General features: G+C 33.6%; 1 protein-coding gene across 1 annotated transcript; it reads right to left on the bottom strand.

Annotated features, from left to right (window-relative positions):
• Positions 1-18,176: 18,176 nt before the first annotated feature.
• On the bottom strand, positions 18,177-20,942 carry LOC105322738 (protein adenylyltransferase FICD). Its single transcript, XM_011421596.4, has 2 exons — positions 20,608-20,942; positions 18,177-19,619 (listed from the first exon to the last, which is right to left on the bottom strand). Exons 1-2 carry the CDS (start codon positions 20,885-20,887, stop codon positions 18,544-18,546), a joined length of 1,356 nt encoding a protein of 451 aa, XP_011419898.3. The 5' UTR covers positions 20,888-20,942; the 3' UTR covers positions 18,177-18,543.
• Between the last annotated feature and the right edge of the window lie 4,742 nt (positions 20,943-25,684).

Below are 25,684 nucleotides of genomic sequence, written 5' to 3'. Positions count from 1 at the left end.
TGTCTGTAATTGATATATGTACCCAGCTGGTCTGCCTATCCTTTAGAGAACGTTTTTAGACAATTTCAAAGGGAAAAAACATTATTGGTAAAATACTTTATTACATTATATACCCTTCTTTCTTATAAACAGAACTAGAAACTATGGTGGCATATCTCTGCCTCTTGTGTGCAAGTTGTTTTCTTTCAAATATGTCAACATGCAACATAACTATGTTGACATGCAAGAAAATTACAATCAAATAAGAATTATAAAAAATCTCAAATATCGCCAACATGTGACATCCAAGATGTTCGATGCTACCTATTTATGTCGAAATGCAACTTATTTAAGTTAATATGCGAAATAAAAATTTTGACAATGCAACTTATTTATGTCGACATGCAACTTATTATGTTTCCATGCAACTTCTTTATGTCGACATACAGCTCATTTATATCAACATGCAACTTAGTATGTTAACATACAAGATAAGTATGTTGACATGCAACATATTTATGGCGATATGCAAGTTAGTTATGTCTACATGCAACATATAAGTTGCATGTCAACATATTTATCTCTAATGTGAACATACCTAAGTTGCATGTTAACATATTTATCTCTCATGCCAACATAACTAAGTTGCATGCTGACATAAATAAGTAGCATATGAACATAACTAAGTTGCATATCGATATAAATAAGTAGCATGTTAACATAACTAAGTTGCATGTTGACATAAATAAGGTGCATGTCGGCATATTTATCTTGCATGTTAACATAAATATATTGGATATCGACATAAATAAGTAGCATCTAGCATGTTGGATGTCGCATGAGGGCGATATTTGTGATTTTTTGAGAATTTTTAATAATTCTTATTTGATTGCAGTTTTCTTGCATGTCGAAATGGTTATGTTGCATGTTGACATAACTATCTTGCATGACAAAATATTTATCTTGCATGTCGACATATTTGATATAAAAATAACTTGCCCACATGGGGCAGAGATATGCCACCATAAGAAACCTTTTTCTTAATAAAAAAAACATTCTTTTTTTTTAAATATAGAACACGCATTACAATATCTCTGGAACTAACATTTGTACATATGTACCCCTGGTTGAAGAAATGTAATATGTAATGCACTCCACCCCAGTCTCTGGTTCAACTCTAGACTTAAAGGGGCATAGTCACGATTTTGGACAAATTCTATTTTTCTGTTTTTATTATTTACAATGCTTAAGAAATGCATTTCTAATGATCAAATGAAATTTGTGAGTCAGTCGCGACTGTCGTTGAATTATTAGCAAGATACAGGGCTCACAATTCTTTGTCATATAAACAAGGCTCGTGCCCTGTTTTTTTGTATACATAGATTCAATATACCAGTAAAAAATCTGTTTCCAGTTTATTTGCCTATCTTTTTATTCATTTTAAGCATAAAGAATCACTTTTTTAAGTTTAACACATTCATTTTAGGTGTAAAACTGGAATTCTTACTTCAACTTTCAAAATGTAATCAAAAGCTTTGTTTACATAACAAAGATTTGTAAGCTCTGTAAATTGCTTATATCTCAACGAATGACACTCAAATGTTTACTGCCTATTAAAAATACCTTACTAAAGCATTGTTAACATTAAAATCGGAAAAATAATTTTTGAACAAAATCGTGGCCATGCCCCTTTAAGGAATCAATTATCCTTGCGTGACCCGAGCGATAACCACTAGACCATATGTTGGAGAAGTCTAACCTTACTCCATACGACGACCGAATTACCCGCTGTAATATACTGTTTATGATTATATACATGACATCAAGCATTTCCTAATTCAGAGTTAGAAAAAAACCTCTCAGAAATATGTACTCTACCACCTTGCCTTGCTGATCGGTGGGAAACATCTCACTAGTCATTTTTGTGCATCTAAAGATTTCTTTGCAATAGCATCGGGGTTTTGCTGAGCAAGGCGAAATGAGCTGCAATTGCTTTGGAGCCATATTCCCCGAGGCGCGTAAAAATCTTATTTTCAAAACCCTCTGCACCAGAAAAGTCAATTTGTACAGCAAAACTGCTTTATATCGCAGTCTCTAATTGCTTAAACTGAGACTTCCGGACCAAAGCTGTAGTCTAGATTCAAATTTATTGAAACCATGTCAATGCATCATAAATTGGGCAACTGAGTGGTGCATTAAGTAGCATAAGAATAGGTAGGAACATATCTTTAATTCTTTTCAAGATATACAATTCTGCAATTCGTGTTATCGATAGGGAAGCCTCCTGATACGCAAAATTAATGTAGATTCCTGTCCTCATTTCAAAACTGTTTACAGTTTTTTATGAAAACATAAGACAGGGATACAAAAACTCACAACTATTACTCAGGTGAGCGATATGGCCTATTGCTCCTTTTTTTTAAAAAAAATGTATCAGTTGAATACGGTAGAACTAAGGTGAATCTTTTGTGAAATTTCACATCCCTCCTTAAATATAATAATTTATCTTTCTGCAGAATAACTCACTATCAAATAACAGGAAATTCTCTTAAATTTGAAACTCGAACCTATATTTTAGCTCGGTTTATGAAAAAAAAAGAATTCTTTTAAATCAACATTGACTTTTGCTTATAATCCCTGAGAGTATTATTCTGCTTACAGTCGTTTCTTTTCATTTTATTTCCCAGAACTAACTACAAAAAGACTATAGATAACTTTTATTTTACGAGCAACAAGGCTCTTAGTACGCGACTGGTATTCCCATTTTCAACTAATGTTATTAAAACAATGTCAGAAAAGAAATTAAGTTTTTTGTGACAAAAAACTACTATAATACCATTCGTTGTGTGAATTCTTTCGGATTCGATTTAATCAGTAGTATCAGTTAAACGCACAGCAAGACCATTTTTCAACAGCTATTGTAGTGAATTTCTACATATTTTCCGAGACAAATGCTGTAACTTACAATTAATAGGGAAGGGCAGGAAATGTCACCATCCCTTGCCACTGGTTTGGAAAGTCGTCATCCATGAAACCTCCCCCATCCCGAAACGAAAAGAGATGGTTTAATTGAATTGTTTATGACTTTCTGAGATTTCAAAAACAATCAGTACAAGAAATATTAAACACACAGGCGCAGTTGCCGTTTATTTATCATTATTAAAGATACGTTGCTAATTCTATAACTAATTGACCGATTCTTTGCACTTCATCTGAAACATTCTATATTCTAATTTATAGAGACCATTGACATGTATCTGTCTTGGATAAATCATCAAAGGACAGCGGAATCAGATAAAAGGATAAAAGCATTCTTTCCTGGGGGATAATCCCATCTATTCATCTACTCAATAGTTTTTCCCTTCATTTCCCTTCGTGTGTTAAAATAATTTCCCTATTAACGACTAAAAAATCCGAGATATGAAAATCCATAAATTATGTCGCTCATCAGATTTTGTCAATGTTGTGGGATAGAAACTGAAAGATAATAGAACATTGAAAAAAATGGATAGATTGTATTAGCAACAACAGATGCAATGTCAAGATAAGGCGCGCAATGGACCGCCGTGTGAAAACAAGCATATGCCACGAAACATAAGATCGTTGTATCACTGGATTGTAGATTGTCTGACAGTAACATCCATCAGAGGCCCTTGGATCCATAAGCTGTTTTATTGATTGAAACCCAGTCATAACAAATCTTCTTATCCTGGCCAGTTCTTCATAACAACAGGCAATTCAAGACCCCTGTGTTTATTTGCAGCCATGGCGAAGGTCTTGCTACCTTTGCGAAAGAACGGTAGGGTTACTGAATTGTAAGATGAGTAATTGGAAATTTTGTAGAAAACATCGTATTTGTTGGTAGAGGAGTTTTATAGAGAAGCAGGGTCATGACCTTTTGTCGTAGCTAGGACATGTGTACCAAACAGCCGGACATATCCGCCCAGCAAGGGTAGCCATAAAACTATCTCTTTGTGGTCTCGTAAAATAAATGTCCTATGAATCGATAAGGTTGAAGATCAAGATCTGTATCGTGTGGATAGAGAACATCTCCCAGCGGCTGTATAGCTGGAATAAATCATAAGGAGTTTTTACATTTCCTTCCATTGTCCTTGAATAACACATGGAAACCTTTTATCCATACTCTACGAACAGTACAGATGTAATTTTGCTGAGTGGTTTGCAACAACATATGATATTGTTGAATAAAAACGGCCTTTATTTTGAGAAATAACATATTTTACCTATTTTTGGTAGCACAAGAAAAATTACATGTTTATGGTTGTCTGCTTGAAAATAGAAATGTTGACGTCATAGTAAATGCGGAAAACAAGTCCAACGACGGTGTAGATTGCGCAGTATTTTATTTATGTGGTTTAAATTTGGGTCATTGCTTACAAATAATGGCGTTTTCTAGTTACATAATTATCGGAACTATTCTCTCCTGGGTGTTATATCTGTGTAACTTAAGGTACAATTCAAATACATTTCAAAATCATCTTTTCATGAAGATTTCCCAGAGTAACGATAACTTTGGAGACGTAAATGTTAACATAAAAGACAAAGATGTAAAAATAATTTGATGTTGACATCTCTATAGATTTTAAAGCCTTGTCTTGTGAATAAAATTATTTTCTTAAAACGGTTTTCTCTGCCGGGATTGCGAATTGTTTGGGATTCGTACATATTAACATTACGCAATCCTCGATATTAAGCAGATCTGTGTTCAAGGACATAGCATGTACAGGCCACCATGTCTGTGTTTACTTGTACAATCTGCTAAACAAGCAAGGTTTTTTTTATCTTTGTGGCTTGGTTTTGAGCAATTTACGATTAATGCCCACAAAGTGTTCAGGGAATTGAGTGTTGAAACATTTTAATTGTAAGAAGTGTTAGTGAAACAATTATAAACAAAATTCTATGTCTGTTCACTATCAACCAGGCATAAAATGCATCTTAAAAGATTCTGTCTAACTCGATTCTGTCCAACTCGCAGATCAGCAATCAGTCGATGCATGTTAATAAAATGATGTGGTTTCTCACCATCACTAAAGAGATACGATTTTATTCTATAACTATGAACCTTTGTTTACAATTCTATATTATTGTCATTCTTTGTATCAACTTATTCTCTTAGAATGAACTAATTTACAGCCCCAGAATACAAATAGTTTAAGTATGCAATATTTATTGAGATAGAGAAAACACAAATAGAATGTTAAAAAAATAACATTTGCAACTTTAGCATATTAAAATCCTTAATCACCTTGCGAAAAGTAGAACTTTTAAAGTATTATGTAATGAGTATAATGTTGCTATACATTTAGATCATGAAATCACATTCCCAACGACCTGAAATGAAATAATGCATATATCTCGATTTCCATTGGTAATCACAAACTTAATTCTGGGTCCAAATATAGTAGAAAAAGAGGAAAATCTGTTAATAATGAACTCTTTAGGGACTCAAGATCAAATCTTTAAATTCTAGAGACTATTGATAAAATCTCTCTCTCTCTCTCTCTCTCTCTCTCTCTCTCTCTCTCTCTCTCTCTCTCTCTCTCTCTCTCTCTCTCTCTCTCTCTCATCATATATCTAGAGACATTGATTATGGTTCAGACTCGGCAAGGCTCCTACTAGCAATTCTGGTAAGCGATATCGATAAAAGGCAAATAAACAATTAATGTGTGTTTGGAGGTTAGTAGAGGCGACATTTGCAATATTGGGACAACAATGATTCATTGACAATAGATGTGTCCATAAAACATTTTTATTAGAGTAAAAAGGATCTTGATTTGTTTTTATATTAGAAAAGAGAATGTTAATAGTTTCTCATCAATTCGAGAAATCCATATCAATGGAATATATATATATATATGGAAAGAAACATTCATTCAGCAAGGCTCAAGCTTATGGAATCTGTCGAGGCTTGCCTTATAATTGAAGACTAACTATTTGGAGGTCGGACGTCAGTCCGTGCACTCCCTCCTCCCGTTATGATGACCGTACCCAAGTACCCTGGGGTACTCTATTTTGAAACAAAGCTACAACAGAAATGGACAAACGTCAACCCTTTTCTCAACCAATGGTTGTAAAGTTGACATTATATAATGACCCATTTTCATATTTTCATATTTTAAAATCTTCAATATAATTCTGTAGCTGAGCAGTTCTGGGTAATTAAAAAAGGCATTGTTATCTACTTGTGTACGCAATTTGCATTCAAAACAACATATAAAACCAGCTGTGGTCTGTTGTTTGTATAAACCAGTCAGTTTAAGAAATGTTTGCATTTTGGTCCACATTTGTAAAAGATGACCGGACATCCGCCTTAAGTTTCGATTGGTTTCGAAAACAATGAACTCATAGTAACCCTCAAAAGTTAAAAAAAAATAAAACACAATTTAACATTGTTAACATCAATTGTTGGCGTTTGAATTTAAAGTGCCACTTTATGATAGAGCTCTGCTAAGTAAATAAAAGCCTTTAAAGGTTGATACAAAAATTAAGAAATGCATATATTTGGCTGGTAAAGAATTAAATAAACACGATCAGATTTTTTTTAAGTAATTGAAAAAAATTCAGTTATGATACCCTTTAAATATTTAATTAAGCTCTTTTGTAAATAAGCACAGAAACATTTTAGCATTTCGATTAAAAGAAAATTACTTGATACTCGAAGATTTGAAACCCAAAAAAAATGTAATTCAAAATGATTAAGTAAATCTAATTACCTAAATATTCTAGAAGTAAATAAATCAAAGGGTAGTATCAAAATTGTCTTAAGTTTGTTCTTATTGTAAGTTGTAACGTTTTGTGACGTTTACTCTTTACGCCGCCCGTGGTCTTGGAATGCAAAAGTTCGTTAAAAGAGTAGAAAACTTTGATACATGTATTCCAATTTTTTTTCCTCAGTTTTCTCGGAAAATGAGAGCGCTCGTGCAAAGAAAAGTCCACAAACTAAAAATTTTTAAAACTGTTTTAATGCCCATTATCAATCTATGTTAAAAGTTGCGACACGGCTTGTATAATAGTCCAATAATCAATTCCTTCCCCCTAATTGTCATTGAGTGAGATTGTCCATACACATAATACGTCCAAACTCTAAAAGCTTGTCGTGAAATTGAACAATTTACAAATAGTGGTCCTACGACCAGTAACGTAGAATTTCTATAATCCATTTGTGTCACAGAATGTAATGAGCACACTATTATCCTTGAAAATTACGTCCCAAAACCCCAACAGCCTCTATTTTAGGAGGATGACAGATAAGGCTATTAAAGAATAATCTTATTTTACAGCCTACAAGTGTGTTTTTCTTGTTTAGGCCGACTTCTGTCGCTCGACATGTCACTTACCATCCATCAATTGGCACTCAGCAAACTCAAATATGAAAACAAATCACGAGCCTCAAAGATGTTATAGCTCAAAAAAGAGGCCATTTTTGTTTTGTATCTTACTGTTAATGGATTACCAGAGTCGGTATTCCTTCCTGGTATTGACCAGGCCACTCAACGTATTTCTTGAATTCTCACGTATGTTATGAAATGTGCAAGAAAGTAGAATAGCAGGTATGAAAACTGATTTTAGAAATAGAATACTAGTGTAATCTTATCTTTATTTTAAGGAATTGGCCAAAATTTCAATACTTGATTTTTCCGATAAAGATTTTCCATCAGATTTTCGGTTTATAAAACCTATTCAATATTTTTGTTGTACGGGGAAAAGTCATTGTGACGTCACGATTCTCACCACAGAGTCGATTGAAAATCGGACGCTCTTCAGATTTTCATTCGACTTGGTGGTCACACTGTACGATTTTTGTCGAAAGCGAATCGGATGGGAAAATTTGATGGAAAATATGATGGAAAATCGTATCGTGTGACCGCACCTTTACGTACATTTTGAACTTGCAAATGTCGAGTATAAGAGCGCCTGAAATACCTTTGTCATTTCTTTTTCCTGTTGACCACTGGTATTAAAAACAGGAGACCTGTGTCATAGTAATTACATTTCGCAAAAACCAGGTATTATTGAAAAACCGTAACAGTTTGGAGAAGAACATGTAAATTATAAGAACTTGTTTCCAATCCTCTTAAATAAAGTTTGTTCAAATCTGATCAAAAGTTCGGACAGTTCTTTAAGATCAAACTCGTTGCATTGTATTTCTATTTGTGTATAATTTTCTGGATTTTTTAAAAAACAAAATCTTCTTGCATTGCAACATCAATTTTATTTTATGGTGTACTTTACTCATATCACAAAGACTTTTCATTTGCTTAAATAAATCAAAGTACGGAAGTACTGATGGGAGTTGATTTTATGGTTTATTATAAATTTGGTTTAAAATCAACGATATGTAGTTGTTTTGAATGGCAAGTAGTTTCTTAGCTGTATTGGATTTACGCACAATTTTTCTTATACCGTTATGAATTTTTGGGTTTTTCCGACAAGAATTCAATATAAAACCATATGGGAATCATGTTGCGTAATATTTATAGATCAAATTAATTTCATCACACAATGTATCAGAAATCGAAATAATTCTTGATATTTAAGGATCCAAGCAATATTGAACTCTTGTCTTGTTCAACCACAAGAGTCTCTCTGCTTGTCAGATATTTACGGAAACAACCGAGCATAACTTTAATGAACTCTTGCGTAGGAATTATTCTTTCGTCAGAGTTCAATATAGTCTCGTATTCCAAATGTATATACAACTACCAATTATCTGAATTGTTCGTGCCATTTAAAATCTTACTATTTTCAATGTATTTATAAATATATTTTCTTGAAAAACAATGCTTCTGGATACATTACATCGAATTTATCGATTATTTTCAAGTACTAACTCTTGTCAGCGGTTATGATTTGTGCTTTGGTCTAAACACTGTTTCACTTCCGGTTTGTCAGAGTAACTGCATGGAAGAGTTGATTGAAATCAGCTCCCAACAAAAGAACATATTGCTCACCTGAGCATTCATGTCAATCCAACCCAAATAGCTGATTACCTCACCAGCCCCAATAGTGGCCTCTCGCTGAATAAACAAAAAATTCTTTTATTTTACTTTTAATTAAAAAGATTAACCTCAGTATTCTTCAGATCTTTCACAGACACACGGCATTGAATTCTTTTGTAAAAAAAACTGGATCCTCCTCATCTTCCAATTGTGATCTTGCTACGAATCCTTGGTATTCAGGTGTAAATGGACATTAGAATTCCCATTAATAGCTTGTTTCTATAATGGTTAAATGGATTGACGCTCCATGCATTTGCAGAAAGACGTTAATTGGCTTAATAACCAAGTGTAGCGAAAGGTAATATGGCTAATATGACAATATGGTGATAGTCGGAAATGAAAGGAGAGTAATGCGTATCAATTAAAAACTCGGGTCATCTTTAACTCTAAGAAGTACATTATTCATTTGTTGTTGTTTTGAACTGTAGCAAAAGATATCTCATAATTTTGAATTTGTTAGCAGTAACACTGATCAATGTATTACGGGAAAAGAGTGCATTTGTACGTGTTATATACATGTATGATTTCGAGATTTTCAGACAAATATTCCCAAACAGTTACAATAATTCTTTAGGGGCAAAAATTAGTCCAGTAACATTTCTCACGATTATCGTCGCATACAGAATTTAGCATATTCTCGTAATATTAGTATTAAGAAATCTTAAAAACAATTTTGATAAAATTTGCCTCTGCAAAAAAAAAAATGAATTTGGTCTCTGATGAGAACTGAGGAGCTACGTGCTCGGAGGCAGATTTCCATTTGTCCCTTGGTTGAACCCGTATAGTCTATCGTTTGAACTTCATACCAATTGAAAATAAGTTCTGGTATAATAAAAGTCACCTTCCGCAAATAGATGCAATGTCAGATCCATATTATCAATTATTGTTGTACAAATTGATATTACTTGATACGGTAGGCGTTGTTTTGTAACGCAATGTGTGATACATTGCAGTATACTTTTTAAAAATCATCAATACCTACTTTGTCTTCACATTTTGTGTCAAAATCATGTTTTGCGGTAACGAAAATGATAAAGTAGCTGTTCAAAAAATTAAGAGAAAATAAATTCAAAATGTTAAAAGGATGATGTGAAGTACGCTAGGTGAATGAACATAAAAATGTCTGATTTTTTTTTATCTTACATGTACATGTACCTTTTCTTTGATATATGCGCTCTTGTTGAATCCTCTTTTCATATAACGTGCATTTTTCGTCTGTGCCACGCGTCTGACGTAACATACATTTTTCTCAGCGTGTTCAATGTAACAGTATGTTGTATTTTCAACGAATGTAAATCTTATCGCTTAGAATTCCCTCAACCGAGAATTGTTCATATTGTCAATATTAAAGAAGTCTTGTCCGATCGACTTGATTTTTTATCTGCATGTTAACAAATAAAAACGAAATTTGCTATTACCGGGTCTGAAAACCACATCGACAATTTTTACATTATAAAAACGGTCCTAATTATTGGCACTAATTAGAATGTGTCCATTTTTTCACTCTCGTTATTAAATTATCAAAATCATGCTTTGTTTTTCTTAATTCATCGAACAAAATTGGTTGCTAATGTGTGTAAATGGGTCTTATTCTTTATGAATTGGTAAGGAAAAACAACAACAACAGCGAAATGACAGCAGTTTCTGTTTCTTTTCTTCTTTTAAATTTCTCCTGGGTAATGTCCTTTTTCTAAACTAATGACAAATGGTTATTAACACAGTATGCTTGTTGTGTTTAACCGAGTCTCAATTCAATCCCGTAATTTTGTCAGTTAACAGTATTATATTTACATCTAAGAAACATATATTTAATTCATAGCTGTATAGAAACAGCCAGACTGAAATCTACACGCCCCGTTTATCGATTGGTCGAAATCTACAGCGGCTGAAACTGACAAGAAAATGACAGGACAGATATCGACACGCCCTGTTTATCGATTGGTCCAAACCTACAGCGACCTAGGAAAATCACGGACTGCACGAAATAATCATGACTATGTCAGACTCAAAGTCTCACAGGAGACGATTTGGCTGTTTCTTTTAGCTAACGTACTTACGTACATTAACAGTAATTTAGTGAATTTTACTTACTTTTCATAATCAATTCATCAGTTAGCTAAAATAAAGATGTTAATATAAAAAATAAAATGCTTTCTTTGATGATTCATTCGGGTTATGAAGGTAGCGATCATTGCAGAAAATTTTTAACAAAACCCGCTAACGCGGGTTATGTATTTTTTCTGCAATCTCGCTACTTTCATATCCCGAATGAATCACCTAAGAAAGCATTTTATTGTTTAAATAGAACCATTATGATAGAAGCTTTGACTTTGGGTAGTTGTATCAAACGGCAATGTGACGTAGACCTGCATTGCTGGACACTCAGGCATGGCTCTTTGAAATCAACTAAGATTTGTCTGGCTTTTGATCTAAGACTACGCAATCGGTGTAAATTTCACTTGAAACAGGCGTCAGTTTTAAATGTTTTTAAGCAAGAAAAATATAGTTACACCCTACAAGTTATTGAAAATATTTCCTTTTTAACTATAGTACGAAAATTGAGCTTCAGTCAAACATGTGAGTTGACAGACAATTTACTGTCCCAATCCCCGCTGTCTATGAGCCTTTAAAATATGTGAAGACGTCAAAAGTATAATATTTAATTTTCCATATTTTTAGGAAATACGATCAGTGTGTGATCGCAATCGTCAGCACCCTTATACCTACTTAATTTTAAAAAATTATCAATAGCGATACAAACTTCAGTTACGCTGGATGGTCTATCATTTCAAAGAGCAGTCGTCACGATGCGGGTTTTTTTTTTTTTTTTTGTTTTTTTTTTTTGAAGCGTGCACGTTTGTGAACGTTAAGGCGGCAATCATGGATTAATTAATTTTTTTTATAATTATTGATATGGTTGCTGTACAGTATTCGATTTAATGGATTCACCTCTTGCATTCAAATGATCACAATACATGTATACCATTTCGACTTTAACTGCATGCGGTATTGAGTAATATTTAATTTGATCTCGGCTATAAGGAAAATTTCCACTATCATTTTACCATAATAATCAATTGCCATGATTGTTCAAACCATTTTGAAAGTTAAATCCACGCTTTGTTTAACGTCACGCGAAGTTACAGCGCGATCTAATATATTGTGAAAGAAATAATATAAAGTGTACATTCTTCATTCAGTCCATTTTCAATACTTTTCTCCTAATCAAACCCCTTGTGATTTCCTTTGTCTTAGAAACCGTTCTTCCCAAAATGACAGTTTCTATACATTTGTTCTGTCGTCCTCGTGTATACTTTCCCTATCCTCTTAAGAACGAGGAAGCCATTATAATTTTAGAACTGGGTATTGTGATTGCGGATTCGGGAAAAAAAATGAAGTGGTGCAAGGGAAGGGGGTGGATGGATATTTAACAGTGTTTGTGTTAATTATTGGACATTTTCTTCTTTAAACAATGGACCACTATGGGGTTGTAATGGGAATGGGTTACAGTAAAGAAATTCTTTCAGAAAAACATATTTTTAGCTATTCAAACATCACCACAATATGACCAGTAAAACCAAGCCGTAACAACAGCGCCCCTGATCAAGGGACAATGAATTCTACAATACTAGGGAATGGCACCCTTGCTTTATTTTATGATGACCATAAGCGAAGTTTGTTTGCTAAACGTAGACGAAGAGGGGAAGATTTTTAGATCTAAACTCCCTGTGGACATAGGGATCATTTCACATAGGTGTCGGAACCGTGGGGGGAGGGTGTAGTCGCCCCCCCCCCACACACACACCCATATCTTTTTGCAAAGGTATACAAAAGCATACCCAAAGACCTTTTTCTTATTCTTTTGGCTTGTCAGTCTAGCCTCCCTCCTTTCAATTTGCTTCTGTTCGATACAATTATTCTTATCCATAATACATGTACATGTTGATGTTACGATTCAATTTTTTTCCACTCTCAACGAACCACGCAGAAGTATGCATGGATGCTGTTTTCAACTTATGCTTAAGCAACCCATGTAAAAATGGTCTTCAAAACCGATTATTAAAGCTAGCTATTAAGTAGAAGTACAAAGCATATAAAATTGTACGTGCATGAGGCACTTGTTAAGTACTTATAATAATCTATCGTGAATGACGGTCATCTTCTTTAAGAGGTTGTCAAATACTCAAATACTTAAAATTTCGATTCTTACGATTTAAGAGACGTAGAATTCATTTGGGTACTTCCCTAACTTCATCCTGCTATATAATTAAACATTAAGATTGTTACACCAGAACATTATGGAATTCAACAGCATGTAGCGCAATGGTTCAATTCCACATTTTGACCTTACCGAGTCATTAATATCAGCGTCTGAATTTCTCTAATCTAAAATCAAAGCAAAAATAAATGGGTTTTAGTAATCTATAGCCTGATCCAAAATATTGTTGAGACTTAATCCTACAACTTGTAAATCTTCGTTTGGAAAGTCTTCTTTATAATTAACCAACAGTGCAAAATTGACTGTATTTACTCCTGGTATATGGATTAGTGGTTCAGGAACACACTTCGTGAAATACAAACGTTTCTGGTTCAATACCATGTTTTGATTCAACAAAATGGATGGCTAACCTTCTTAGATGTTTTGAAATAAAGTACCAAAATGGATCCACTAAATATTGAAATGATTTTTGAAATCAATATTCTTTACAGCTTAATATTATCAAAGCTTAAAAAAGATTCTGTATAAACACATACGTCAATTTAGTCCATATATTGGCTTTCTAAACTTACAGCAGTACTAATTTAAAAGTTATTTGCCAGATGAAGATAGGAAATCCCATATGACTCACTCTGTAAATATACATATATTAGCAAGTACTTATCAAGAAGCTTTTAAAGGGTGATTAAAATAAAACTCTTAAATGTCAAAGAAGCCCCTAATAGGGTCTGGTGCAGAACTCTCACGAAATCTGTGTATTGATTGAACCCTTCTTTGGGATTGAATTGAACTGTACTTGTAGATATAAGAGCCATCAGCTACCCAGACTCCAATTCTTTTAAAGGTACTGAGACCTCTTAAAAGATGCAAAGGAGCGAATTGCTTGAAGTTTTCTATAATTGCATTGTAAATGACACAAACAAGAATTGACACTTTTACTTCAAAAAATATTTTTAATAAATAACAAGCAATTACCAATGTTTTTCATGCTGTTACCAACACAATTTGTCCTAAAAGGAAATATTCCTTTGTATACAATATTTGTACATTAAAAATTCAAGAGGAACTTGAGAACAAGAAAAACAAAGCACTTTACAGATACATGTAAAAATTCTTGTTTACCATATGAAAAACAATTGTAGTGTAAATATCTCATTTGTGAAATAGAATAGAAATATAGGATATTCAAGATCAGAAAATTGTATAAAACAAAAGAAATAAACGTTAATTATTGAATCAAATGCACTACTGAAAGTTTTGTCAACGTACAATTAGGACCTAATTGGTCAAATATCATGTAACTTTTTGTCCTCAGTATCACTTTAAAAACATTTCCAATAAATAAATGAATAATTTCGAAGAATAGTTGTATCATTTCAGCAAAAGATAAAATAGAATACACAATCATCATTGATGTTTTACAAAATAGACACAACTTTTGGCCTCTATATATATTTTTTAAGAGAGCTGGATGGTTGTGGCCATTTTTGGATTGACTGTTTTAATCTCCTTTTAAAAGATAAAATATTCTGTATAAAATTAAATATAAAGGAAAAAGATCAAATTTTAAGGCCCAAATATTTTGATTTTTCCTTCTCTTTAAATGATAATTTAGGACAAAAAAATATTCTATTTATATTTAAAGGTAGATTTGCCAAAATTTTCATGGTTCGTGGGGACATAATTTTGTTGGAAGTGTAATTGGGATAATTTTAATATACATGAAATAAATAATTGTATACAAATTTGTGGGGATGTAAATTTGTGGGCAAGGGTTTCCCACGCAAGTCAGAAACATTGCTCCCCCACGAACACTGAGGATTCCACAGTTGGTAATTTGCTGACCATCCAGCCTCCTTTAGCCTACATTTAATGGATGTGGATATTACTAGTAACTGAAGACTGAACATTCAAATGAATGATTTTAGACATAATAAAAGTGATCAGAAATAAAAATGCATAACGGTAATGTCTCACATGTTTACAGTACTGCTCATGAAACTTTTCATGATTTCATGAAAAAAAATTCATACCCTGTTCTATTTTGCTTTTTTCCACATTCAGATAAAGGAAACACCAATCAAAGGGGCATTCTTGTCCACTCTGCTCTCTATGACATACATATAATATTTACAATGTATGTATATGTCATAATAGAGATCAGAGAGGATAAGATGTCCCTGTACACCAATTACATGAATGCTAATTTAAAACATCACAAACTGTGTATTTTAATTCACTTTTTCGTATTAGTTTTTTTTTTTACCTCCAGAAACTTCAGAAAAACTCAATCATAGAAATTTAAATTGACACTAGCTGCTTTATCCATAATAGTGTACTAACTTAAATAATACTTTAAAATCTAAGACAATCAGATTCATAAGAGTTATACCCTCTAGGCATTATAAGAGCAAGAGAGACAACTTCTGATTTTCCTCTCTAACTCTTTGGGATTAAAAATCAATTTGTTTTAGGCCACACCAATATAATTTCCTGTTCATCTGACATTCAGTGGATAAGGTCACAAGCGGGCAAGCAATTAAATAATAAAATTATTATTTATACGAGCCAAAATTTATAGCCGGTACATAAAAAACATTTGAGCGGACAATTACATTTCTTCTACTTGTTTCTGATTTATAAATTAAAACTATTTAAAATGCAAAAAATAGAACGGACATAAAACAGAAAACAGCACAGAATTTCCTGGATGTGGGAAATTAATATTTTTTTATAGTTTTATTTAAATACAAGCGTGCGGGGTCAGACGAACAAGAAATTATATTGGTGTGGCCTTATCAATGAATTCAAAATAACAGAGCATCTTATAAGAATATTTTTTTTTTCGAAGAATGCATTAATAATGTAAGACATTCCATAAATCTTCACTATCCTGGCAGTGTTTATACTAAATATTCTGGTTGCATTGTAAAGAATACCTGTTTCACAATATTGCAATTTCATAGATGAAAGGTTATGCAATAAAAATTATCATTCTAAAACAAGGAGTTTGTGTGTACATTCTACTTACATTTTAATACAGAACTTGTGACTTGCAATTATAATGAAACTGAGATTAGTTCAATGAGTTTGCCAACGGTCTGTAAGCAAAGGAGGTATGCAAAAACTGCCTAAGGTTTTCCACCAAAGAAAAAATATGTTTTCTATCAAGAGATCTGCTACAGTATTGTAAGTTGGAGGACAATTTAATGAGACATTCAGGAGGTATATAAAAACATGAGAATAACAAGACCGCAAACTTATGATATATACATATTTCACCCAGTAAATAAATATTCAACAAAATAAAGTACACAGGACTCTACAGCTGTCATGTATTTATATGAAACATAAATAACATTGGGACTTCAGTGAAACGTGTGAACATGTGTAGAATAACTTGAAATATATTTACATGTATATCATTATTGCCAGAGGTTGCTACTAGTGTACCTAACAGTACCTTGGCCCTGGCAGATTTTCAAATATAACAATTTCATGTGGATTGTTTTCTTTTATGTAACAATTGCATTGTTACAAAGTTTAAAAACACCAATAGCGTATCTTAAGGAAGGAAACCCAATGACTTTCAGCTTTTTAAGCTAGCTGTAAGTTCTTTGGTGAAAATGGATATTGATCATTAATAAATAGTTTGATCCAAGCATGTTTTGTGTCACATTAAGTTTAAACAATTTACATCTCATTTATGTTACAAGAGTACTTTGCAAAAAAAGGTTCACTTCAAAGAGTAAACAAGAGGCCAATTGGCCTTAACGGTCACCTGAGTAGCATATATCCAATACACAAACTTGTCATGGAGTCTCATATATGCATCTAATTAATTAGGTTTCATACTGGAGTAGAAAAATTATAAATTTGTAATGACAACCACATTTAATTAAAAAAGAACTGTGAAACCTATAATTTTGGTGAAAAACTAAAAGATCTGGTCTACAAAATAATGAATTTAGTTTTCCTTTCAGGTGTGTGGGAGTAAAGAAGATAATTTTTTAACGTTATATGCATTAACATCTATACATCCATTTTGGCCCTGCCCTAGAGTCAAAACTCATACCCCAGGGGACATGAAAATTAAAATTTCAGTAGAGGACTTCCTGGTAAACATAATTATTAGTCTTTTTTTTATACAGATGTGTGAGAATAGAGAAGAAGATTTTTAAACATTATATGCATTTACACTTTATTGCCATATTGCCCCCCCCCCCCCTCATGTCCTGAACCCCTGACCCAGGGGCCATGAATTTCACAATTTAGGTAAAGGAGATTGTGGATATCATAACCATGTATTCAGTTTTTTGCCCACATGTGTGGGAGTAGAGAAGAAGATTTTCTTAGATTTAATACATTTTTACTATTTGGCCATATTGGCCCCACCCTAGAGCCTGAACCCCTGACCCAGGGGTCATGAATTTCACAATTAAGGTAGAGGGCTTCATGGACATCATAACCATGCATTTAGTTTTTAACAAATATATATGGGAGTAGAGAAGAAGATTTTCTAAGATTTTAATACATTTTTACTATATGGCCATATTGGCCCCACCCTAGAGCCAGAACCCCTGACCCAGGGGCCATAAATTTCACAATTTTGGTAGAGGGCCTCATGGACATCATTACCATGCATTCAGTTTTTTCCTCACATGTGTGGAAGTAGAGAAGAAGATTTTTGAAAATTTGGCTTTTTTTGCATATTTGGCCCCGCCCGTGGCACCCCAGGGGTGGTAGAGCCATAAATTTCACAATTTAGATTCTTCTTACCATAGAGATGCTTCACACCAAAAATGGTAACGATTGGCCTGGTAGTTTCCAAGAAGAAGTTAAAAATGTAAAATTGTTAACGCACGACGCACAACGCACGACGCACGACGCACAACGCACGACGACGGACGAAGACCAATTGCAATAGGTCACCTGAGTGACTCAGGTGACCTAAAAACTACTTCAACTTGGAAACTACTAAATAAATTGTATATACCAGTATGAGAAAGATGATACATGTAAATTAAGCATCACCATCATCTAAGATGCAAACAAAAACAGTCAATGTTTATGTTATATGATTATGATTAAAAAGTTAAATTAATAAAAGAGTAACATAACTATGACAATTTACCACTCAAAATTGTTCAGATTTTTAAAGCAATAACATCAAGTCTTTGAAGAACAGGCTGTTGGGGGGAAAACTTAAAGTGATAAAAAATAAGGAAAACAAATATTTCATTTGAATGCACAACACCATATGTTATAACAACAATAATGTATAAAAAGATATAATAACAAAAAAGAACCTATTAAAAACTAATATCATAACTCGTCTTTTGAAGTTATGACATTTTTCTCAGTACCATTAATCTGTTTGAACAAAGCGCTAGAACCAGAGGCTGTCAGTAAAAAATGATCAAGAGCTTGCTCTGTACAATCAGCGATAAATCTTATGAAAGGTCTTATATCTCCTGCATTGCCCATTTCTAGGGACTCGTAATACTTTAGGCGATCTTCCACCTTTATTGTCACTGGAGGAAAACCTGCTTGCATTAAAATGAGATTCATTAACAATCTGGACGTCCTGCCATTCCCATCATAAAATGGATGAATGACCACAAGTTTATAGTGAGCTAAAGCTGCATACTCCACTGGATGTAGTTTCAATGTGTCTTCATTATTCAACCACTCTATAAAATCGCTCATCAGACTTGGAAGATCTGCGGCCTCTGGAGGCTTGAATTCTCCAACAAATACCTGAGTGTCTCTCAGAACACCAGCTTCTGTAGGGTCCACATACCCCAAGACTCTTTTGTGAATGTTCAAAATGTCTTTTAGAGTAATGGATCCAATACGACCAAGTAGAGTATTGTTTACATAACTTAACGCAGCATCAAGTCCCAACACTTCATTTTGTTCCGCTAAACTCTTTCCTCCCACAGCTATTCTTGTTTCCACAATTGCTCTTGTTTGCATCAAAGTAAGCGTATTCCCTTCTATTGCATTTGTATGATAAATATGTGAGAAATATGCCTCCTTTTTTGCTCTTCTTAATCCTGGATTATTTTGGGGAATTTTTACAAATAAGTTCAGTTTTCTGTCAATTATATTGAATCTCCTTTGATCAATTTCTTCCACAACTGGTAAAATGCGCTGTCTATTGATCAAAGCTTTGGTATGTTCGGGACACAGAGCTAATGCTTTACTATACATAAGATTAGCACTCAGCATATCGTTTTCATATTTTTCAAGATACTCGCCAAATGCAGTTAATATTTCTACATGATTGGGGTCCAGTTTCAGTGCATGGTGGTATAGTTTTCTTGCCTTGTCGTATTTTCCTTGGGCCTCCATGTCTAAAGCTAAATTCATAGCAGTTACTGCTTCTCTCTGGACATCTAGAAAATAATACATTTATTAATTCATCATGTTCATATATATACTCATGTTGTAACACAAAACTATATATATATGAAAAATTATCGAAGGCAAATGAATGCAAAAAATGCTTAGATGAGTAAATAGTTAAATGAAAATAATTCAGTATGTGTCATTTAGACAGCTACCAAAGCATGTACACCAATAAATTTACAGTGTGCGAAATTAACGCTAGACCGATATACAAAATCTATAGAAAATACGCCTGGTCTATAGTAACTCGAATATTTGTAGACCAACTTGTCTATAGAACGAACGCAGCCTGTCGTTTAGTCGATTGAACGTTTTGCTCAATACCTTTTTAAATACACTGCGATAAGAAGCAGAATGTAATTGCCATGTGCTATTTAAAAGTAAAAAACAATATTCAGAGCATATCATTTTTTGACAAACTGAAGTATTCACAAGGACCTGGGGAAAAAAACCCGGATAGTCATACGACATTCTAGTTTTCGTATTCATGAACCCAGACTGCACACATGGAATTCATGACCGACATTCAGTTTTCCTTACGTTGTCTTAGATTCTGCGCTTTTGTTTCCTTTTGTATCGTGTTATCTACAGTATTCAAGGGAATAGGGTATTTTATATATCAATTTCCCTTAACTTTATATGAGTTTATTTGATTGGTATTACAAAATAATCATTAGAAGGCAATGTCACTGTGTGTGGGTTTAGAGCCGGGCACCCTTCACCATGTCCTACAGTAAGAGTTCCTATTGTGTTGTGAAGTACCAGGTTATTTCACCATGTTCGCCCTGAATAAAATTACAATACAAATAAAGAACAATATTTGTTGTTGTTTTTGGTCTATAGGAAATCTGTCAGGTCTATAGATTTTGAAAATGTTGTAACCTATTGTCTATAGTACAAAAAAGTTTAATTTCGCACACTGAATTTACGAGCTGTATATTACAGTTTAAAAAAAAATTAATTCTGACATCTGACCTTCCGTAACAGGCATCTGTTGTTGTCTGACTCGAAACACGAGTGAGGTATCATGTGGGCCCTGTCCATTGGAATTACTTTCTATTCGCTTCGTTGAGAAAAACGAAAGAAGACCATACGGAACATTAAATGAGAGATACGCCACAACAGCCCCGGCCATAAATACAACAAACAGAAGAGATGGTAAATACATTTTGTCAGGACAGTACTTTCTTTTCCAAAAGTCATACAGGATGGTAACTTGACAGATGTTCGATGAGAATTTCGTACATTTTCCCATGTTTTTCTGACGTTTCTAAACAGGAAGTTTACAATGTAAGACCGGATGCCGATTTGTTGGACGTAGATTGGATGATTTTCACCCAGAGTTCCTAATTAAAATGGATGCGCCCATGCTTGCAGGTGTTTGGGGTCATACTAAAACACGCCTGCCGACGCCTGCCGGGGAAAACACGCCTGCCGAGAGAAAACCGCACGCCTGCCGTTTACCTGATGGATTATTTTAATATTTTCTTTGATATTTTATTTAACTTAACTAAATTAAGTATCATAATAACAAAAAGTTGACTTTATATTGATTATTTAGCACAAAATTAGCAAAAATGTTCAATGTTGGTAAAGATAGATAACTCTTACGTAGAATCCATACGCCTGCCGAGGAAATCTAGACGCCTGCCGTTAATTTGATGGATTATTTTACTTTTTTCTTTGATATTTTATTTCTTTTAACTAAATAGATGATAATAGAAATCAAAAGTTGATTTTATATTAATTAATTAACACAAAATAAGTAAAAATCGGGTAAGCTGATAGCTCTTACGAAGAAATCATACGCCTGCCAAGAAAATGTATACGCCTGCCGTTTAGTTGATGGATTATTTTAATTATTTCTTTGATATTTTAGTTTACTTGGCTTAATAAACGATAACAGAAATAAAAAGTTGACTTTAAATTCGTTAATTAACACAAAATTAGTAAAAATCGGTAAAATAGATAACTCTTACGCAGAATGCATACGCCCGCCGAGAAGAGAACACGCCTGCCGCTTACCTGGTGGATGACTTTAAATTTTTTATTTATATTTCATGTTTTCTAACTTGATAAATGATCAGATTAATTAAAAATTTACCACATTTTTTAATCAACACAACATGAGAAAAAACCACACGCCTGTCGTTTACCTGAAGATGAATTAATATTTTTCTTATGTTAGTATTTTATTTTACTGTACTAAATAGCAAGCATAAATAAAAAGGAAAAAAATTGCGAAGGGCTAAAAATAAAGGGAAAAGTCTTATGTAGAAATCTTACGACTGTCGATTTAATATGCACGCTTGCCATTTTATTTATGTCATTTTTATTTGTATAAACTAATTTATAAATTACTTAAAGATTGCTAAATATAGACTTAACATTTTGCCTTACAATTATGTTCATAACTTTACTTATTGCTGCTATTGGTTAATCATATTATATGAAGTCGGGTGATACGGAATGATATAATATGTATGTCATCCCTTTTAAGTTTGACAAAAGTTTTGTTTTCTATCAGAATTTAATATTTTGATTAAGCCTGTCGCTGAAGCTTTTTATGATAGAAATACAGGGTAAGATTTATCAACACGTCTATAGATACGAAACGCCCAAGGAATATACATGTATACGCTTTTACGCTTGTCGAATACCTATATTATTGCATGACATGATGTTTTTCATTAATTTTCTTCTTCCGTCAACTGTGTACATGATCATAGAATAAGAATGAAATAAAACTTTGTGTGTTGTAAAGAGGGATACTTATAATCAATATCATAACTTTTCGCCTAACGCAAAAATTGATAATCTTGTATTTTCAAACAATATTTCATATTTCATTTAACTTTACCAGGTAAACGAATAAAGACATAATAATTAGATTTCAATGATATTAAAACGTAACACGAAACGTGTGCATCCAGTGTATTTTTTTCAGGGGGGGGGGGGGGTAGTATTTAGGTTTGTCCGGGGTTGGGGTGTCGGGGCAAGATTTTTGGTGATTTTACTTTAAAAAAAAATTATTTTCCAAGGGAGATGGGGACTCCATCACCCCCACTTCAGTAAAAAATTCGAGTTTTACCGGGGGGGGGGGGTAACTCTACCCACCTCCCCCCGAGTAGATCAACTCATGAAAAGAATGAGTGAAAATCATTTACAAAGCCAAAGAAAAATTCTTAGATCATCCCCCCAAAAATTAATGAATTGTGACTGACATGAATATTTGATGGACGTTAATGAGTTATACTAACATTGTTATTGTTAGCAAGAACATTGATATTGAAATATCCTAATCTTCGACAGCTTACTGATCACAAGGGTCGATCTATAATATTGTTCCACGATCTTATGGCCTATAGACCAATCCTGTTTTAAAGTTTTTCTAAATACTGGATAACAAATCGTGTTTTAAAAAAAAATGTAAACCAACAGAAATCGTGATACCAGTGGTTTCCTATACATAAGCGTCGGAACCCGGGGGGCGGGGGGGGGGGGGGGCTAGGGGAGCTGAGCCCCCCCCCCCCCCACTTTTTTGCAAAGTTAGACCTAACCAATGGGCACATAACACCATAGAGGGTTCAGCCCCCCCCCCCCCCCACACATTTCCAATGAAAAGATGGAAATATTGAAATATGGAGATGTTGGAGTCATATGTATAATAACCCCCCCCCCCCCCCCTCCAGATTAGGAATTTCAAGATTTGGGAACTATAACCCCCCACCACGGATAAGGATTTTTCCTTCCTTGTCAAGATTTCAGAGGATTAGTTTAGCCCTTTGCTTCCGACGCCACTGATATATATATATGGAAACCTTTATGAGAAAGGAGAGGGCTTAAGAAACGTGGCGTGTACGTACGTGTATATATGTAGTTGTTGTATATGTTGCGTGTTAAAGCAAGAAATTAAGCTGTTTTCTAGCATCTCTTTCTCTCTTTCTCTTTCTATGTCTCCTCTCCTTCTTTCACTTCCTCTCTCTCTCTCTCCGTCTTTTCCATCCACTGCCCTCTCTTTCTTTCTCTCTTCAATAATGGAAACAATTCAAATATCAAGAGAAAGAAATACTTATAAATGTAGTTGCACCTGCGTTCAACTGTTCTACTACATGTATTTTTCAATAAAAAAAAATTCAATAAAAATATGGAGAAAACTGCAGCGAGTCGGTAAGCGTAAGACATTCACATTCCAAATGTTTGACATCTGAACGTGGTGGTTTTTTCGGTTTTAATTTATTTCATGAGTAAAAATTTTCTGAGTCAAAAATAAACGCAATATTCTATGCAGATCGGTTGTCTTTGAACTTAATGAACGTAAAATATCTTCCCGACAATTTTTATATTAATCAACCATACTAACTATAATTAATCGTACGTCGTGGAGGTTGATATGTTTATTGATAAAAAAAAAAAAAAAAAAAAAAAAGAATAATGCATGCATTCGTAATTATTGATTCTTCAATGTATATAATCATACCATACGGCTTACAATATCACTCACTTCACTATCCCTCAAACGGTTACACTCACAGTTTTGTAAATAGAAAAACGGGACCACAATCTGAACATGCACATACAGATTAATGTATTTTTATCTCATTATATTACAAATCATGTAATAATAACAAAATAATTTACTCATTATGTTCTTTGCTATAATATTTTGGGCGAATCGGGGTTGGGGCTACATGTCCAAAGATAACTAGTGACCGTTGCTCTACTGATACACGTGTATACATACACGTGTTAGTTTCTTGTGTATTCTGTGTGAATTGAACGGTTTTTTGTCTCTTAAGAAACAATAGACCTTACCTACCTGTATATTGGAAGACGACCGTGAAGCACGCACCTTGTACACAAGCCCCCCCCCCTCTCTCTCTCTCTCTCTCTCTCTCTCTCTCTCTCTCTCTCTCTCTCTCTCTCTCTCTCTCTCTCTCTCTCTCATGTGTTTTAAGTGACTGAGAAAAATAGTTATGAACGAGTCGATCTACCTAAGTATGTCTTAAGATACTATGTATAGCCTTTGAACTTACACCTAATTATTAACCCAAAAGTATTATTAAAACCTTGCAGTCCACTTTAATTATTCCAATTGATAGAGCAAGGTCGCCATATCATGGTTTCTGACTCTTATATTTGTATATTTTATGTATCGAAATGAAATTGAAGAATAATACCATTTTATCCTTATACATGTATATGTATATATCATGTACAAGCACTTAATAAAAAAATATTTCTGATTAATAAGCCATCAGTTTTTAATTGGTCAGACCTACGCCTCTTCATAAAACATGTATAGTCCATTCATAACCGTAAACATTGAAACATTTGTGTTACTATATATCTTCGTGAAGCTTATAAAATATAAAGAAAACAAAACTTATTTTGTAGGGGAAAATATCATTCATTATCACTTACGAGACAGTCCAGGCTTATAACCAAGAATATTGACACGATTTGAATCACTTTACAACGTTAATCATTAAACCAGGGTTCTTTTTTTTCTCCATTTAAAACTGAGACCATAAATCGTAAAATTTTAACCCGGTCACATTTTCATCAGCTTGGAAAAATTGAATGAACTTAATACTGAATGATAACCTCAAAATAAAGCATATACTGAACACGTAGCTGCAATAATTATACCGGTATATTGATTGTGTTGAATATTGAAACAACCTACAGAGTTCTGCTTTGATTTGGTAATTGCATGCTCTATAAGTCTGCTTTATTTCTTCTACGAACAGAATAAGTCATCACTGGAAGGTTAAGCGTGTATTGGATTTCAAAAGTCTATAGTGGGGTATGATTGAGTCTGTTAGATTTTCTTGTTAGAACAAGCCGGTTTTTTTTTAAATATTCAAACTGATACCCCCTATACCCCTCTTTCCCTTGAATGGAATAATTATCCGCTACACTGATATCATGCAATGCAAAATTTTGCTACAGGCTTATGAATGTCCTGTGTAATATTTGATTTTAAAAACGCAGCGAAACAGAATCAGAATCTAGAGATTTAGATATAGTTTGGTGAACTAGGCAGTGA

The sequence above is a fragment of the Magallana gigas genome, chromosome 5 (genome assembly GCF_963853765.1).
Source record: "Magallana gigas chromosome 5, xbMagGiga1.1, whole genome shotgun sequence".
Classification (NCBI taxonomy): Eukaryota; Metazoa; Mollusca; class Bivalvia; order Ostreida; family Ostreidae; genus Magallana; species Magallana gigas.
This window is presented reverse-complemented; position numbering and strand designations above follow the sequence as displayed.